This window comes from Mchenga conophoros, linkage group LG12, assembly GCF_057382185.1.
Source record: "Mchenga conophoros isolate Kocher_MC1m ecotype Shallow Benthic linkage group LG12, M_conophoros_male_GT1.1, whole genome shotgun sequence".
Classification (NCBI taxonomy): Eukaryota; Metazoa; Chordata; class Actinopteri; order Cichliformes; family Cichlidae; genus Mchenga; species Mchenga conophoros.
The window spans coordinates 31,732,323-31,751,796 of record NC_140537.1 but is presented as its reverse complement, the minus strand read 5'-3'; the positions used below and the strand labels follow the sequence as shown (position 1 = coordinate 31,751,796).

The 19,474-nt window shown below is 39.1% G+C and overlaps 1 protein-coding gene across 1 annotated transcript; it reads right to left on the bottom strand.

Annotated features, from left to right (window-relative positions):
* Positions 1–501: 501 nt before the first annotated feature.
* Positions 502–19,028, bottom strand: scarf2 (scavenger receptor class F, member 2). Its single transcript, XM_085295269.1, has 11 exons — positions 18,347–19,028; positions 15,818–15,876; positions 15,622–15,723; positions 14,651–15,170; positions 13,974–14,192; positions 13,634–13,762; positions 13,187–13,290; positions 11,918–12,032; positions 11,521–11,618; positions 6,567–6,722; positions 502–5,998 (listed from the first exon to the last, which is right to left on the bottom strand). The coding sequence occupies exons 1-11, from the start codon at positions 18,454–18,456 to the stop codon at positions 4,836–4,838; spliced, it is 2,775 nt and encodes a 924-aa protein (XP_085151395.1). The 5' UTR covers positions 18,457–19,028; the 3' UTR covers positions 502–4,835.
* Between the last annotated feature and the right edge of the window lie 446 nt (positions 19,029–19,474).

Here is a 19,474-nt window from a genome sequence, read left to right as displayed (position 1 = left end):
TGTGACTTTCCCACAGCATGTCAAGGATGAAAAGACAGAGAACATGTTTCGGTATCCTCAGCTGAGAATCTTTTCCATCTGTGAGTTGCGGATGGGCAGATGGAGGCAGTTGTGTTAACATTCTTCTCTATTCTAGCAGTAAATCTGACTTCAGGCTGTTGTCACATGAAAGATGGTATGACTTTTTTTGGGGGGGGGGGGGTGCTCATCGTGAGAGTGTACATTTCAGTATGGTCAGCAGCTCTGTGAAGCTCTACACAGGGATTCTTTAAGCCTAATGCCAATATCAGCAGGCTAACATCTGCTAATTAGCATTAATTAGGCGGATATTTGGTTATGAACCAAAAAACTAAAGTACTGAATTAATTTTGTTTTTAATTTGAATGGCTTTGCCAAATGAATGATCCAAATGGCTATTAAAACTCCACATGCATGCACCATATATGTCAACACCAAATGTCACTGGGTTTCATTCAATGCACAAAAATAAAGTAATACAAATAGAATAAAATAAAAGTATTTAATCTTCATCGTGACTAAAGTAGCATAATGTCTGAAAATACTGATGCAACAGAATCATCAAGGTTCATCCTCTTTGGACCATGAATTTAACTCGTTCATGGTTTAATTTGTTACAATTCATTCAAGTCCAAAGCAAAGTGGCGGCGTGACTGGCACTTTGCCACTTGTATGACAAATAAGGAAACCATCACCACAATGATTAAATTGTTTGCTCTGCTCTACAAAAGACATCTTTTTAGAGTGCTCTGCAAAGGTCACATCAACATTATTGCTGTCAGTGTCAGTAAAAAGCTTTATCACACTGCTATCTCCATAAAAAAGTATTGGAAACCAGGCTTATGTTTTATAGCTCTGAAAATGTAGCATAAAACTTCTGTATGCATAACACATATGTACAGCTGTAAGTAGAACATCATGTCAAAAGAGCAGAAACCTAAACAAAGCCACTTCATCTTCTGGTTCCAATTACCCATCACATGACCTATCCATCCATCCTCATATACAACCATTCATCCTCCTTCATTGCCTTGTGGCCCAGTTTTGGCTATATCCCCTTTTCTCCCTTCCAAAAGACGAGACATATGCAGCGCGTGATTAACTCCTTAACACAGAGTTTCCACTGTTTTTCCTTCATGAAAGAAGCGCTTGTCCCCTCCTGAAGGAGCCAAACTGACAGTCCCCTGGTTCCCTCAGGGTCTTTGAAGAGCCGCTATGACCGAATGACTGTGAGAACATCCGCAGTACTGTGTAGCCTAACAGCTGAGACTTAAAAGAATGGATAAAATAAAAGTGGATCTGTTAAGGAGAATACAATACATGATGTATTACAAAATTTATACTTCTTTACCATGTTGTTTTTCTAGTGGACTGTACACTGGAATCAGGCAATAGAAAAAGAAGCCAATAGGAGGTCATGATCCCATTAAAATGTCCAGGAGATGCAAAACGGTATACAATGATTGTCACAGGAAACTGATTCAATGAGGACTGTTTTTAAAGCTCTCTATAGCTACATGTATTGCTTTTTTATTCCAAAGAAGTAAATGAGGAAAAACCAACCAAATAACCATACACAAATGAAAAACAAATCAAAACTGCTATGAAAGAACCACAAAAGACAAAATACACCTTACAGTCAGTAATGTTTTCTGCAGCTTTTCAGGCCCTTTTCTACAAAAATGTTCTGTAAGCCAAAGAAAAAAGCACAGACCAGTCAGATAAAAATGGTCATTTCCTAATTACACAACATTATGGTCAAAAGTATATGGAATTGCTTCAGGAGTGGTATTATAGTACGACTGTACAACCCTTTTTGTATGAGTTCGTTTTTTGCAGGCAATAATAACAAATGGAAGGAGCACAAAGGTTACAAGGTTCTTCTGCAGCTATCAATGCCATATAATTACACTCTGCGTCATGCAGTTAAGTTTCACATAAACATAACATCAACAGAGAACAATTACAAAGCCAATGTAAACTTGACCGGAGGAAAGCACTGATACTCCAAGTTTGCTTCAGAGCCCAAACTAAGCAACAAAAGAAAACAGAGAATGCAACATAAAAGTAAATTCAATGATGTCAAGGAAAACATATAGGCACTGAAAAGGTCATATAAGCACAGCTTACAAAGATAATAAAATTTACACAATGTATACAATGTTGAAAAAACAAATCACCAGAGAAATATGTTGTACCTTGATAAAAACACAAAACAGCAATATTTGGTTCACGAAATTAGCTGAGGGTGCGATGTGGACTTTTCAGACGGAAACACACCATGGCACGTTGGTATAACTTTCTGCTTATTTTAATTCATTATCCATTATTTATAGCTCATATTGTGACAGTTATTTTCACGTGTGTATCTTGAAGAAAAATTGAATTTTTCAAGATGGAGTATTTCACTGCAATACCATTTTTTTGTGTATGTATTTTAGGATCAGCAGTTAAAATAGAGACTGGCAATAACATTAGGCAAAAATAGCTTTTTTCACTTAAACCGATCCACAGTTGAGGCAAATTATAAGACCCGAGTACCATCTAGTCTTACAGTCTACACCTTTTTATTTTAGCATGGTTCTGATAGCTTAAGATAATCTGATCCTTTAAGGTAGAAAAGATCTTAGTCAAGATTTAGTTCCAGAAAGTACCCAGGTGGCATAACACAACGTAATTTGAAATGAAAATACCTTTGACGCAATATCAACCTCACTTTTTGACTAAACTGAAAGTACACAGAGACACATGGCAGACTTCTTCTGTAGTCTGATCTGCAAAGAATGCCACTAGTGGTGAATATTTCAACAAAACTATATTTTACTTCTGATTAATAGGAGGATACCATATAATGGTATGCTTTTTTTAAATAAAGCATACAAAACTTCATCACACAGAAAGTAAGTGAATTCAAAGTGAATAATAAGCATGAAATAAAATGAGGTGTGCTTTGGGGTTTCATTTTTGGTTTAGTGGTTTAGCTGATTGAATAAAACATACAGTAAGAGCACATTATGTTGGCTTGGGTTAAGCAGAAGTATGGAAAAGCCATGTATATGAAATAGTTGGACAAAGGAGAGCAAAAGGCTGAAAATCCCTAAATACTTTATTTCTGTATGGAAAAAGAAGCAGTAATAATGCTCAAAGCGGAATTAAATCTGTCTCATAAGTACGGATAATTTCGTTAGATGATTCTAAATGTAGTATTTCACGTGTACCTGTGTGTCAAAATTTCAAATTTAGATGTGAAGAATAACATCATTAAAAGCTTGGAGAGTAAGATTTTTAAGATTTAAGATAGACTTTCTTTTGCTAGAGATGCTGTTCTGCAGCAAATACAGCATAAATTAAAGTGTTTCTTTTAAGAATCAACATCAAATAGACCCTTATCTAAAATACATAAAAGAGATGAGGATTATATCCTAAACTAATTCAGGACCAGTTTTTGGTTATTTTTAGTACCTTTAGTACCTGTGGAGAGCATATATAGAATAGCTATTTTTCTGACACCTGGATGGCAAATTAGTTTTCTAACCTCAACAGCAATTCATATTCAATTCGTGAATATATCTGCAGGCAAATATGAGGCGGTCAAACAGTAAAATAGGCCGGAGACATTATATCAATTTAATCCAATCATGCTAAGTCTGTGGCTGCAAGGTCACGTATGAAAAATGTGTTTTTGCCTAATTTGGTACCCCAGTCATGAAATTATGCAAATTAAATTTTGGATAACCTGAAGTCCTAACACCAAGTTTTGTGTCACGCTATAGGTGTGTCCAGGTTCAGTGGCCATGTTCTTGGAAGGTTGTAAAACCTTATTTTTGGTTATGTTATGACTTCACTTCCTGTTTGAAAATTCTGATTGACTGCAATAAACAGGCACAGAAAAAATCTCACGACTTTTGGTGTATAGTTATCTCTACGCACTTTGCTGAAGGTAGGAAAAACTGAAAAAATATTAATAAAGCGCAGTTTTTCAAAAGGGGGTCTCAAGTCTATGGAACTTTTTTGGTTTTTAATAAATCAAATGAAAACTTATTGCCCTTAAATTAAAAAAAATGCATGTAATAACTCATTTACTACTAAGTTTTTTAGTGTCAATTTTAAAGCCTTTTTTAAAAAAAATACCACATGACAGATAATGATGACACCATGCTCTGAAGACAACCCAATCCCAAAACTTCAACTATACCTTTTTAAGAGAAAAAAATGGGGATGTACTTTAAAGGTTAAATCTTGCAGTTTGACCAGCTGGTGGTCCTAGAGTGTTTATTCACTGAGATGAAACTTTGAATAGGGACAATTCTCTGCCCCTTTGTACAGAATTTAATTTTTCAAAACTTTTTATGATACAGTGTACGGGTTGGCATACAAGCCAGTGGTAGAACTGAAAGAAAAAAAAATCTAATGGATGTCTAAGCATATAAGCAAAGTATAGTGGTGGACATACTGCAGAGTAAAAGAAATGAATGAACTTTGGATTATGCTTTTGCACCACTGTTCTCACAGTTGTGTCCAGTTTAGGCACAGGTTGTGGTGTGAGGTTGATATATAGTTGTTACTTTAAAAAAAGGACTCCTGAAACGAATACAATGATGTATATAGGTTATTATAATACACCTTACCAATATGACTCAACTGTTCCTCTTGATCTAAAGCACTTCTTATTCTTGACTGGTCCTGGATTCACCCTAAACTCTAACAGTAAAATTACAATTCCTTGACCGAAAAACTATGTTGTGGTTAAACTTCCAACAAATTTTAGTCTTTTGCAAATCCATCATAAACTTTGTGCAATTTGTAGTTCAAAACACTTATTTCACAACCTGTGGTGGCATAATAGCTGTCTTTTGCTGTGGTGTTTTACTTTCAGATGTATCCAAAGTACCTTCCTTTCCTTTCTTCCTGGGTGGTTTTTTTATGGGAGTCTTCTTTGGTGTAGGATCCAGTGGGTCCCCTGTCCTGGAGCCGTTCAAGTCCTGCTTTTCCGGGCTCTTGGCTTCAGGGGTCCCAAGGTTGGTTTTTACAGGTGCCACCATTTTCTGTAGGCTACTTGAGGTGGGCAGCTGGGGTTTGGTGGAGCCTTGCTCAATCTGGCTCAATCCAGTGGAGCCGGTTCTTTTGGCTTTCTGTGGAGGTGTGGGCTTCTCCCGGTTTGCCCTTGGTGTGGAGAGACCATTGGTCTTTGTCAGCCCTGTTCCCTCATTCCTGTTGATGCTTTGGGTTTTTTCCTTGAGCTGAGCGGCAAGCAGCGTAGCAGCCTCTGAGTTCATATGAGGATGGATGACCTTTGGGCTCTTGGGTGGCTCCTTAGGGGTCTGCTTTGAACTATCAACACTTTTCTTTTCAGGCGAGGAGCAGTGAAAATTACTTATCTTCTTGAGGGCACTCTGAACAACACCATTGATGTGCTCCATGTGACTGGGACTGCCGTGCTCATCCCCAGACTTTTTTCCTCGCAGAGGTTTGTGTTTTTTAGGGGAGCCACTGGCATCTGCCTCCTGCCCCTCCTGTATCTTCTGTCGGTCATGATGCTTTTCCTTTATTCTTTGCCACTCTTCACTCTTAGATGAGCCATCACTTGAACTTCTCTTTTTCTCCTTTGACACTGCAAGTGCCTTAATTCCCCCCTGCTGCTCAGGCTGGGGAGACCCTGTGGTATTCCCGTGTATCCATGACACCTTGGGTTTAGTGGATGGGTCTGGTGGCCGGGGTTTGGGCTTGCCAGGTGAAGGCGGTGGCTTTCCATTGCGCTTGGCTTCTAATATAGGAGTGCCATCTCTATCCTTGCCACTGTTCTCATCCTCCTTCGACTGCTTGGAGAGGCGGGCGACCAAGGCATACTGTGGCTCACTACCTTCTGTTTTGGTTACACTTGTGTCTTTCAGGGAGGTGTATTCACCAGCGTCATCTTCATCAGGGACAGATTCTGGCTTCTCTGCTGCAGGGCTGGGGCTCCGCTTGTCATTCATGGAGTCTGTGGATCATTGGCAGGTCAAGAGATGCTACTCAAAAATGGTGTTTGTTTATTTCAATCCTGATTATACGTGCTGTTGCAGCATTACATTACTTGATATGATCACTACGTTTACTGCATGTTTGCTGTTGTTCAATTATACTGAAAATAACTGGGTCAATAACTGGGTCAATTCGGCAACTTGATGATCTTACTCAAAATCCATTTTTGTAAAGAGACCCACATCAAAGAGAAACAGACTAAAACTGGCTAAAGCATCATTTGCAATTTCATAGTTCAAGATTAGAAACTGACGGAATGGGTGTTTTCCACCAAACTTTAAGGATTTAGTCACTGTTTGGATGTGTGCAATATGCTGACTTGACCATTCCATTTCCTGTTTATGCTCTTCTTGTTCTCAAAGGAGAATCTAAATTTAAATGGCATAAATGCCAACTATTATGTAGCTATTAGAGAAGTGAGTGAGTCACTGGATAGTCACATTGGGGAATATGATTATCTCGCATGTGTGTCCATACAAGATAGCTGAACTGTTTTTTTTTTTGGTTTTTTTTACATGATTACTCACCTTCATGCGGAACACAGTAAACTGGCCCCTCATCTCCGCTCTCAAAAGAAGAGAAGGACCCCTGGGATGACCAGGAGGAGGGGGAGTGCTGTTCAGCCACAGAGGGGGGCTCAATGAAGCTGCAGTTGAAGGTGTTCTCTGGGTCATGGTGGGCTACTGAGAACAAAAAACAAATGCAAAAGTCAAAAGGTCAGTCAGAGGTTTTTTTTTACTGTGTTACAGGACAAACAGTCTGCTCTTACTCAGTCTCACAGCAAAGTTGTAGAAAGCATTGGTTTAACTAACTCTGTAGAAAAATAGGTTTTACATGTGAGCTAACAAAGGCTCTGACACTATGAGTTTCTAAAAGCAAATGGTGATAGTTTCATACCCATTCATAATTTATTAGCTGGAGCTGAATTCCCACAGCTGACGATATTCAGATTTTCTTTAGAGTTTGCTTGGAAAATCTTAACCAACAAACAACGCTCTTTATAATATACAGTATACTAATAAAGAGCTGAATGGTGAGATAAAACATTGCAATGTTATGTGGTTGCTTACTGTCTCTGCTGGGCTTTTCTAGTATTTTGTGGGTTCAGCAAAATGAACCACAAATGGGTTCTTCATCGTCATCTTCCACTGAGTCCTCTCCCTAACAATAAGTAGGTCAAGTCATGTTTCCCTCTCACAATCTCCCTTTCACTCTCTCATTCTTCTGTCCTCAGACACTACAGCATTCTGCTAACCCTTCAGTCTCAGGACAGCTGCGCTTTCTGAAGGGTACTTAAGCTTAATCTTCCCATCTGGTGTGAACCGGACTAAACCATACTGGGTGTTAACTTGCATGACCGGCCACATCAGATGCTCCTGTTTATATTCCTGATGACACATGGGTCCATGCGTTTGTTTAGACCTTAGATAAACCATCTATGGAAGGAATCCCCTAACTACCAGGACACTGGCCAAGACTGGCCTAAAACGATTTGCTAGTTTAAGAGATCTACAGCTAGATTTTTGCAGCCTGACTTGCAAAATGTATCTCTCTATATTCTTGCTGCATTTGTATTAGTGTTTGATATGGATGCACTTTTAAAATGTTACAAAAGAAGAAAATCCAGCAGATTATCTGCTTAGACGCTGTTTTTATATTCTCCCATTATAGCAAACAAGTCTGGTTTATCTGTCACCCTAAACCAGTCTGAAGTTTATTCTCTTGCCTCCCATGTGAATCAATGTGGCTCACACCATGTGACTTTCTGTTGAGCCTTTTGTGCTTTGAACTTTTTCTCCAAAAACAACATGATTGAGTCATGTTTTCCCCTTTAGTTTGCTGGATTTTATCTGAATTTCTACTTTCTAATTTAATTTTACGTTGCCCCTTTCAATCTGTTTTGAAAGTCAAGGTTTTCCCTTAGATATATGACTCACTTGGTTATTTTTACATTGATCTAAAATGGTTCCTTAAAAGGTTTCCTTCTTTCATCAAAACAAGAAGTCTAACTCCCTGAACAAAATATTTGATTTTGGGGTTCTATTGTCTTGTTTTATGCACTGAGGGGTGAATGTCAAAACAGTTGCAACATGTCTGTCTCAACTACTTGTATATATAAAGAGGTCACAAGATAGTATTTTTAAACACAGAGGGCTTACATTTCCAGTATCATTTTAAGATATCCCCATAACAATCTGCTATCTCTATGTTTTATATTAATTAATTTATAAAAATAAATCTGAAGCCAGAATGGAACTTCAATGTAAGATCGAAAACTATTTATGCTTAAGTAAATATTTGAATTATACAGGAAAAAAGCTATTGTATATGTCTTTTCCACCACTTATGCAGGGTCCTCATAGTGTAGCAACAGGCAGACAGGCACAGACTGAAGGACAAAGGAATGTAGAACGGCAAAGATTTCAGTCATGTTAGTCAGTGATCTAACACATGGGCATTTTGCAAGTGATGTATGCAGCGATGAACAACTGCTGTCCTTAAAAATTGCTTGGTCCAGACTGTGAGTCTAGTAAGGAAGATCGCTATGCTGACTAGACGCCACTGTGATCCCTCTCTGCATGAAGGCCAACACACAACAGGGTATTATTGACCCATCTCCACAACAGAACTCCACCACCACAGCTGCTCAGTAGGGTGGTGGAAGTCTGGAGGATACAACAAGAAAGTTGATAGATCAAACACCTGGTCCATCTCTAGAAAACTGTGCACTGAATAATAATATGGTTCACCAGTAATAACAGTAAATAAAAATATACTTCAGCCTAAAACAGCATATGGACATATGTTGCAACGTTGCATGTAAATTCTCATATACAAAGCCAGCGTACAGCCTACAGCCATTTGGACACTTCTGTTTTAAAAGAATGAATATATACAGCAGTATAACAGTAACTGGGTCATTCTAGTAAAAGCCAAAGTGTGACTTTGAGAAAATATTCTGACTTTTTGATTAGACAACTCCCAACTACACTGTGAGTATTGCAGCAAACACATTTGCAATACCAGCCAAACTTTGCCCGGATAAATAAAGAAGAAAAAAAGCAGCTGGTCTTAGCATCCGTCCATGAGGAAGCGTTTGGATATAGAGGAGGCAAGGAATGCCAGACAGACACGAATGTGCAGGGTGTGGAGTAAATATGCTTAGAAAGGAATGTTAAAATGCAAGCAAACAGCATTAGTTTCACCAAGAGGGAAATAGGTGACAGTGTGTTTATATAGGTTTTTTTTTTTATTGAGTCTAACTTTGCTAGGACTAAATGCTGTCCTTTAATTCATCCCTGACTTCTAAAATGTAGTTCCCATGCTGATAAATATTGCATTTTTCAATTTCAGGAAAATAAAGACAAATTGATTTTAAAAAAGTCTTATATTTAAAAAAAAAAAGCAGGCATATGGAGGCATAATGTAAAAGATTTTCATTTAGGGTACTGTGGTTCAACTTCCATGTGTTTCCAGATGTTTATTTAGCTTAATTTTCATTGATTGTTTATTATTGTTTATAAACATACCATTTCAAAACATTGACCACATTAGATATTTCTTCACCATGTTCTGCTTTATCAGACCATTACATTTGACTGATAGGACAGCAAGAACTCAAATGGCAAATATAGGCTGACTATAAACATTTTTAAATACTACAAACAAACTGAAAATTGAATTTAGTTTCATGGGAACTTAATTTTTAGGTGAGAGCCAACACCCCCCAGCCCCCATCTCCCCTACCCCTGTTTTATTATCATTTGGTCTTACCACATCTGTTGCCACTGACCCTGATGTGGATAAATCACACTTCTGACACTAGCTGGGGTAAATTTGACCACTTCCTGTTTCCAGCCCTATGGCCCCCCTCTGGAATGTGTGTGTGTTTGTGTGTTCTGTGTGCAGGACTGTGTGGCTTCAGTCGGAGCTGGAGTTTCTAAATGTTGGCAAACCATGCTTCTGTGAGTAGCACAAATGCAAGCAGGGTAGCAAAGATTTATGCAGGACAAACGAAGGAGAAGATGAAGGTTGGTATGAGGGTCTGCCTTCAAGTCTGACTGCAACATTTTTCACATTTACTGTCTAAAACTGTTGAAACTTTAGTTTTTCAAGGCCTAAAAATAGATTTTTCTTTACTTGCATTCTTAAGAAATCCTTTTACCTACATGATTTGCACTTACTCACAAATAAGCATTAATGTCCCATAGGATGACACAGGCAACACAGTCCATGTGTTGTATTTTCAAATGAGGCATAATGTGGACAGATTGTAGCTTAAATAATCAGTTGGAAAAATGAGAAAGCACATGCTGCTCAGACTTGGAAAAGAAACCAGGTCATTATGATTTAACCCCTTATGCACTACACTGACTTCAAAAACACATTTTAAAGCATCTGTCTTTTTCAGAAAACACAAATCAAAGTAAGGTTGGGAACATCTGTGTCACTGACCAGCCATATATGCTTTTAGTCTGCAAAATGTTACAAAATACAGAGAGATGATTGGATTGACAGATTAACTTATCATTTTAGAATCAGAAAATGTCAGGATAAGTCAGTGTCTTGAAAATATTGGAAATTCCATTTAACAGCGCAGCAAATATCGCTTCTGCTGTCTGATATGATGCACAAATGAATGTATTTATTGCATAGGTAATGGGAAATGATTTGATAACAAACCTTAGTGTTTTAAAATTTAAACAACTCCAAATCCAAAGCAAATAGCCATAATACGTTGACTAGTCTGACATCTGTAGAAAAGCAAAACAAAAAACGAAAAAAAAAACCCCAAAGCCTGGGGTCACAAACACATCTGTCACACACCACGAGACCTCCACATGGAGCAGCAGAACTACAGCGTCCACCCAAACAGTGCAGCCTTTGATAGCTCGTCACTCACCACCATGTGGGGCCCCCAACAACCACTGGCTTTCTTTTTAATAACACAGCCTCCTCCTCAGCACAAGAAAAAAAATTCTTGTGAAGAAGATGATGGAAAAGAGTAAAGAAAATAGGGAGAAAAAAGCCCAAGTTTAGGGTCGTAATAATATGAACACATGGCATTTGGCAGTGCCAAGAATAATAATGGGCTCTAAAACCAGTGCATTCTTTTCAAATGAAACCTCATACTCGCCTGGCAGCCACCATACACTTTTCAACCCTATTCATCTTCTAGGCAGCAGCCTAAGGTAGCACTAAAAGAAAATGCTTACACTGATTGACAGACATTAGCGTCATTGTCTACATGACGTTAAAATTAAAAACATTTGAAAGCACTGATAGCCACTAAAACACAGCTTTTATACCATCTACGTATACTGCTTACACAGAATATCATTACATTCACTGGCTTTTACTGAATCTAATAAAAATATACATTTTAGCAGACTGTGCAAGAATCAAAGACAACGATTACAGAGAATACAGAAGCTTCTGGTAGCACTGTGGTGGTATATGAGAAATAGTTTTCGGGCTCACCGACTACTTTGGGCAGTTTCTGTCTCCTCAGTGGAATACGGGGAAGTTTAGTGCTGATTCTGCTGAATCGTCCACACAAGATCCGTTTGGCTTTTTTGCTGTTGAAAAGGGATGACGCCATGGAAATCCAAATGAATCATTCAAACTAGGCATTTTAAACCTGGCCCTCTGCCTCTTTTGAGGGCTCAGGGACTGCTCATATTGCTATTCACAATATAATGTCAATATATAAAAGCTCTTGAAATACAATTTATGTGCATTTATTAATTTAACAACCTGTGAGAAAATGTACAAAGAAAATATTTTTCTCTGTTTTTATAACCAGGGCAGGCCTCCTAATAGAAACTCAAGCCCCTAATGTGGACCGCTGAGGTGAAGGCACCTATCTGTCACTCACTTGTGGTTGTCTTTGTGCCGACAGAGGCAGCAGCAGCACAGCAGTGAGAGGAGGACAATCAGTAAAAAGGAGACCAAGGTCCCAGCTGCAATCACACCCATCCGCTGGTTGGGCTCTGAAAGACAAAATGCAGGGAATGGTGGGTGTGCCACAATGTGTTGGTGAAGTCTGAATACCAGTTTCAACAAATAGCTCTCTCAGTCATAGCTAAAACAAAAAAGCGTGGCATGTAGGACATTATTACGAATTAATATGAAATCGCATTGAAGATACCATAATATAGTGTATAACTCGTGTATTTGTTAATCTGGCAGATTTGACAATAACTGTAGATTATAGCGCTCCCCCCTTTAAAACCAATTGGGCTTTTGTTGTTGATTTTCTGCAATTAGCTTCCTCCTCTCACACCCTCTTTGTTATAGACCCTTCATCATAACTCAAAGATTTATTAGCATTCCTCCCACTTGAAGTTTGATACACCCCAAAGACAATCAGTGGTGTATTGTACAGTTATGGGCACCATTTAGTATTGGGAAAGAGAGACAAGCACCAGAAGAGAAGTAACACATAGGAGTAAAAAAGCAATGAGCCTCGGGTTTTACGCTGTCACATACGTCTCTGGTTGTTGGGTGGTCTGTCCTTGACATGTTGTCACCCTCAATTTGGAATGGAGTTGAGGTAAAAGTAGCAAAGGGTTAGTTTATCACTGACCAACTTGCCACCACCCATCATGTTCACTAGCCAAAATTCATGCAGTCTTTGTGTGTGATATTCTCCACGTCTGCCTCCAATAATCTCTTTCCAAACAGTATTTTTTCTCTATTCTCTGTATCCATTCCAGTTTCTCATTTTTCTTTCCTTTCCTCTATCCCTTTCTTTTTTTTCTTCCTTCCTTTCTCTCTTCTGCGGCTGGACAGGAACAGAGCCAACAAACACAGCCATAAAAAGGACACCGGTCTAGGTCTGGAAACACAATCAAGGCCCTTTGGTGTCCCACTACACACACTGACCTAAATAGATGTATTTGTTGCTACTCAGCATATACAGCCAACTATTAGAAATTTAATATGCAGGCAGTATTGCTGGCATGTAATTTACAAATAAACAGTTCAGAGCATTTGAATTCTTTTGGTGTGTACAGTATAAAGTAAGAAATATCTGTTCAAGTTAGGAGAATAAAAAAGACCCACTAGTTTCTGACATACTCGCTAACCGCAACACATCAGTTAGCTCATAAAAAACTAAAAGTAAAAATAAAGATTTTCTTACGGAGATAGCAGGCACCAGACACAGGATCACAGTTCTTGTCATGGCAAGAGCATGTCTGGTTACAGTTGATTCCATACTGGCCAGTTGGACAGGTCATATTGCAGCTTGACAACAGAGAAGAGACAGAAAACATCTGCTTAATGTTGTGTCTGAGTAACCAGTATGTTACATGGAACAAAAGAAGAAAGAAGGGGATAACTGGGATTAGCTCCATATCCCAATCGTTTCTGCTGTGTTTGAGAGAATTTTGCTTTCTTTGTTCCTAAATTTTATTTTATTCGTTTAAACACATGCATCAAAACACAAACTCAACCTTTTAAGTCCCCAGATATATAAATGTGCTACAAACATCATATCACCACGTTCAACCCTTTGCCACTGCATACTGTACAGCTGTCAAGGGTATAAACAAGGCTGTTTTTATCTTTGAGGTGTCGTTTAACTTACTATGTGCCATAAAACCCGGGGTCACAGAGGCACTCTCCGGTAACAACATGACAGATGCCATTAAAACAATGACTGCAGTTGTTTTCACAGTTCTCGCCATATGTGCCATTGGGGCAGCGCACGTCACACCTATCACACACAGAAAGAATGTCTTGATTACACATAATGTCATTTTAAAGCTTAGAAGTATGAGTCATGGTCATTACCACAGTGCCAGAAATAGTCTCGTAATAGCTAGTAGTTAAATATTTAAAAGGAATACTAAACAACAAAACAGCATGCTCTTTTCTTTACACATTTGCATGTGCGCACGTGCGTGTGTGTGCATTTTTTTTTTTACCTGTCCCCAATCCAGCCAGGGTTACAGTGCGAACACTTGCCATAGATGGGCTCACAGTGGTGACCATCTTTACACGTAGGACACACTTCCTGGCAGTTTTCACCAAAAAAGCCCTTGGCGCAGACCTGATCACACCGAGTCCCATTCCATCCTCTCTCACATGTAATACAGCTTCCTCCTGTCACTTTACAGGGCTGCTGGCCTTTGCAGTGCCCACACCTGGTGGCAGCCAATGAAACACAGTTTTTTTTGTCTCCTCTTATCTAAATGTAATGAGACAGCTCAGTGATCAAAATCTTCATGAAACCAGCTGTATTAGTTTGCTTTAGATTCTTGCTCTAATCATTTGAAGGCGATAAACACTGAACCGTAGCAGTACTTGAAGCAATTGTACTGCACGTTTCTTGTGTTGTGACAATGATTGTGGGACAATGTGAATACCATTACCTCCTGAATACCAATTTCCATTGAATCTCGCTTGGGCATTGTTCCATTAAATTAGACATGTTTAGATTTAAGATTTTAGATATTAAATCCTCTAAAACCCACAGACCTGCAATATCACATGGACCAGGCATGGAAACTCAACATTATGCATCTGAAAAGCTCAGAATTTCCTGTTTAAATAATGGTACACTGCTTTCTGCCTACTTTTAAAAAAAAAATAATAATCCCACCTGATCCTGCAGTTTTGACCATAAAATCCAGCAGGACATGGCTCCCTGCAGAACTTCCCACGGTACCCAGGCAGACAGGTACATGAACCATCAGCCTGGTTACACTTGCCATAGAGGCACTGGCAGTTTCGCTCACAGCGTGGACCCCAAAGCCTCTCCCTGCACTGGCAGCGTCCCGAGAACTGGTCGCATGGTGAATTGTTACAGTTACACTGGAGTGCACAGTTCCTCCCAGTCCAGCCAGGGTTGCACAAGCATCGCCCTGTCATCACATCACAGATTGAATTGATGCTGCAGTAGCAGTTGTTGTTGCACTGAGGACCCCAGAAGCCAGGATAGCATGTGCATTTTCCTGTTTCTTGGTCACACTTGCCCTTCTGGCAAAGACAAACATTCTCGCATTTAGGTCCCCAGCGATTGTGGTTGCAGGTGCACTCGCCGGTCAAATCATCGCACTGGCCATTGGGGTAACAGTGACATTCTCCCTTGCAGTCTGGTCCCCAGTACTCTGCAGGGCATTCTGTTAAAAGACAATGCAATCAGGAGAAGTTCTTACAGAGTCTAAGACTACAAATACTAGTAAAACTGGAAGGTTGTACTTAAGCGCAGTAGTGCTTTGAGCTACAAACACTGACATTGGAACTTTGTGTAAAAGCATGTTATGATAACTAATTTGAGAGAAATATAAGAACTAGCTGATGCATAAAGAATGCCATTTATTATACATGTATTTGGTCATTTGGTCATCATCCAAAATCCAAAAAATGAAGGTACATGAATTCTGAATACCTGTTTTTTTGGACTAGCCTTTGCCAACTTTTTAAGATATTTGTTGTGTCAATAAGCAATATGTTGAAAAACTGACTGTCGAGAGTACTATACTGGAACATTTATATTTAACATGTAAAATGTATTTGCTTAATACCAGGAATGACACAAAATGAAAAATAAAGTGAGAAAAAAATTCTTACTGGTGTTACAGCTAGCTCCAAAGTATCCATGACGACAGCGGCATTCATTTGGCCTGACACACACCTCATTGTCCTTGCAGGTGAAGTTTCCTTCACAGAGGGCTGAGGTGAAAAGTATAGGCCATATTATTCTATTGGTGTGCACAATGAGCCATATGACATACTGCCAAATGTTAGCTCTAAGTGTGGTACATACGTGTCAGACATTCAGTTCCTAGCTGCCCCCATCCACTGCAGCACACTGGTGTTGATGATCTGGGGGTAAAAGGTACAGAATGAAAGGGGGGAAAGATGAAGCACTTGATTAAAATAAAGCAAAACAAATATATTTCAAGTGACAACATTCACACGAAGTTCCTGCTTCTTTGGCTTTGTGCTTCTTACTGATGCAGCTGTTGCCAAATTCTGCAAATGCAAGCAGAATGTGCTAAGCATATGCATTACACATATGCTTAGCACATTGTTGTATAATTACCTCAATATGGTTCATTCCAATTTCTACAAGACACATACACTCAAAAGCTACTAGCTCCTGAAGCTCTACAGGCTTTTCTGCCTCCCCCAGCCTGTGATGGAGTGTGAATATTCAGAGGCAAAGTTTTGCAGACAAGTATTGGGCCTAACAGGAAAGAACGGCTGCATGTCCTCTTCCTCCCATGCCGGTGACCTCTGTGGGGCCCCTGCAACACGTCAGCTTGCCCTAAATTGTTTGAAGATGGCAGTTTGTGTTCAGTTGATGGGAAGGGAGTAGCACAATTCTATTATCCTGCCAAAACCGGCACGTGTTCAAGATCATTGGTCAAACCTTTGAATTACTTGACTTGTATGGAAGGAAATTTTCCAAAGAATCTCTTTTTTTCTTTTTCATACAGTTTTGTTTAGATTTTTTTTTGTTTGTTTGTTTTGTGTTTTGTTTTTTGTTTTTTCCAAGTGTGCCACACCAAATTTGGACAAACTGTAATCAACCCTTTATAATCGACCCTTTGTTAACCATTAACATTAATCCAATCCATGCCAGAATGCAGAAGGAGAAATTACCTTCACTGTTTAATGGAATTAATTTGGTCTTTACATGCTGTGTGCTTTTCATTACCACAGAAAGAATGCACGGACTACTTTCACAGACGACCTCAATTGCTGCTTTTTCACTGATTTGAAAAGAAGATTTTAGTGCTGAAAACATCACAAAGCCAGCAACTTTTTGCATTCTCAAAACACTGTTAGGAACACTTGAAGCTAGAAAACAATGACTATTGAGGGCACCGGCAAATGATTTTAGGATGTATTGCCATTAAAGCCAGATTCAGCAGTTGATTTTCCACTATGAGGAGACATATTGGAATGCTGACTAGTTGTGATAAATAATGAACTACTTCCCTCTGTTCATATGATTCAGGGCTATAAAAATAGAACAATAAATGGATAGTGGGGGAAAAAAAGACAATCTAATGGTGAGTTCAGTGTCATGAATGGTGAAAAGTGCAAAGAGGGGCACAATATCAACCTTGTAGAGCAATAGAGGTCATGTACAGCATGCTGAAAACTTCATAGAGCATAACAATACTCTAGAACAGAATTTCCTTTCTGGCAAATGACAACGTTTTGCCCAGTGAGGCAAGATGACAGCACAGCTTTAGCTTTTGAAGAGCAGCTGCTGATGACTTTCTATCTGAGTGCACAGGAAAATACAGTGTGTGGCTTTTCAGATAAGCTATTTCCCCCCTCTCTCGCTCTTTTTTTTCAAATAAGCTATTTTTGGTCCGATAACATTTTCAACATAAAAAAAGTAAGTGATAACTTTTAAGCTCATCCATCCTAAAGTAATCAGCTACAAGTATATGGTTACTTATCACACATTGTTTAGAACATACTGGAAAATGATCCCTGGATTACATTTGCTGTTTCTGGCCTACCACAATTTACAAAATTCAAAACATCAGTTCGAGCTTGGATACTACAGTCAGCAATTATGGGCTTGGATGTTTTTCTTTTACACAAGTTACTGAAAGGCTCAGGAGATCACCAAGAAATGCCTTTAGGATCACTTACTTTTGCTTTTATGACAGGATTTTAACCTAAATCCTATCAGTTTTGCGTTTCATTAACTCCTCCAAAATCTGGTTCTTAAAAGTGCATTATCAACCACACTATTAAATAGTGCCACGAGTGCTGTAAGGGTCTGTAAGAGCGCCCTCTTCAGAGCAACAAAAACATTTCGGTTCCAGATGTAGCACACACATCTGTATAGCTATGCTTTTCTTCAGTGGACTCCTCCTCTTGCTATCTTGCTATGGCTACACTGAACAGGGAGCGCGTTATATGTAAGGGAGAGGGGGTGGTGGGTCGACGTGACATAATGCATAAAAAACAAAGTGTTTCTAAGATCTCCTGACCTAAAATACGTATCTTTTAAATACTAAAGACGGCGGATGGCTTCACAAAATATTCGGCGACTTTGGAGGACCACTATTTACGCACAAGGCCACCAATGGAAACGTCAAATTTATAAAGTTACGCATTTTTCCACAAAACAAGAAATAAAAAACACTTTGAATAACTACTTATTTCCCAACTCTAGCGGAACCTTTTTGAAGGAAGTTCCCATCCCCCCGAAAATGGAGAATAAGAAGCAAAAAAAATGTCATCTTATTGCAAATCTTATTGTACAAGCTGATTTGCAGTAACAACAAATCGAATAGCTCCCATTTTCCCCCTGCATGCTTACCCGGGTACTTTGCACACATTCCTGCCTTTGGGGTTGAGTTCTTGGCTGAAACCGGAGCAGAAGAAAAGACAAACCAACGCAAGAAAAGTAAAAGAGTTCTTTACTTCCATTGTACAAGCAGCATCATCCTTCTAGACGCCGTATTTACGCCGCATTACCCTCATCCAAAAGTTACGACGGCTGGGTTTCAGTGTTCTTTGCACACTCCAGTTTCTTTAATGCACATAAAACGAATGCGCATCCCTTTTAAATAGGCTAATAAATCCTTAAGGTGTTTTAAAAAGTCTCGCCACCACCTACGCCATCGAGAAACTTTCCAAAACTGACCAGCGACGGCAGCTCCAACCGCAAAGGAGAAAAAGTCATAAAGCCAAAGTTGCAATCGCAGTAGTCTTAGTGAACGTCTTTTCTCCTGTTGTGTTACTTATTCCTTGAAAGAGGTCATAAGCCACATGCCTCCAGATTCAAAATGAATCAAATATTTTTTTCTCTTGCCAAAATGTGTCCTCGGAGCTTCTGGGAATGTGTAGACTGTTGATAATCTTTACAAAAAAATAAAATTAAAATAAAGCAGAGTGTCACTATGTCGCTTTTGTTCCTCTCGAATGAGACGCGCTTAATCCTTAACTTTGGTCCTCTCTTGCGCTCTCAGGAGTGGCAGAAGGGAAATTCCTGATTTGTTACTCTATCTTTGGCTCAGTGCGCCATGCGTGAGCCACCAAATTTACATAAGCCTGTGCGCAACAGGGTCTGATTGAAGGAAAAGGGTTAAAAAGAAATAAAGAAAAAATGTATTGTGCTCCGTTCTTAGATTTTAACAAACAGTAGAGGTAATTACCTATATTGATGACATTTAGTGGAAATATTATATTTATTAACAAAAGTTATGTACATAGATCATCTTAGACGTTGACTTATCAGATTTATAAGTATAATTTATAGAAGACTACGCATTTCAACCAAACCGTATTTTAAAGTAGTTGGGGGTTTTTTTGGGTTTTTTTTTTTATTATTGTGTGAGCCTTTGTGTGGCGGCTTCAGGGGGCAGCAGTGTATTACCCACAACTGAGACAATAGCTCCCCCATCTGTCAACATGAACGTAGTGATGCTGATAGACAGTACCCTGC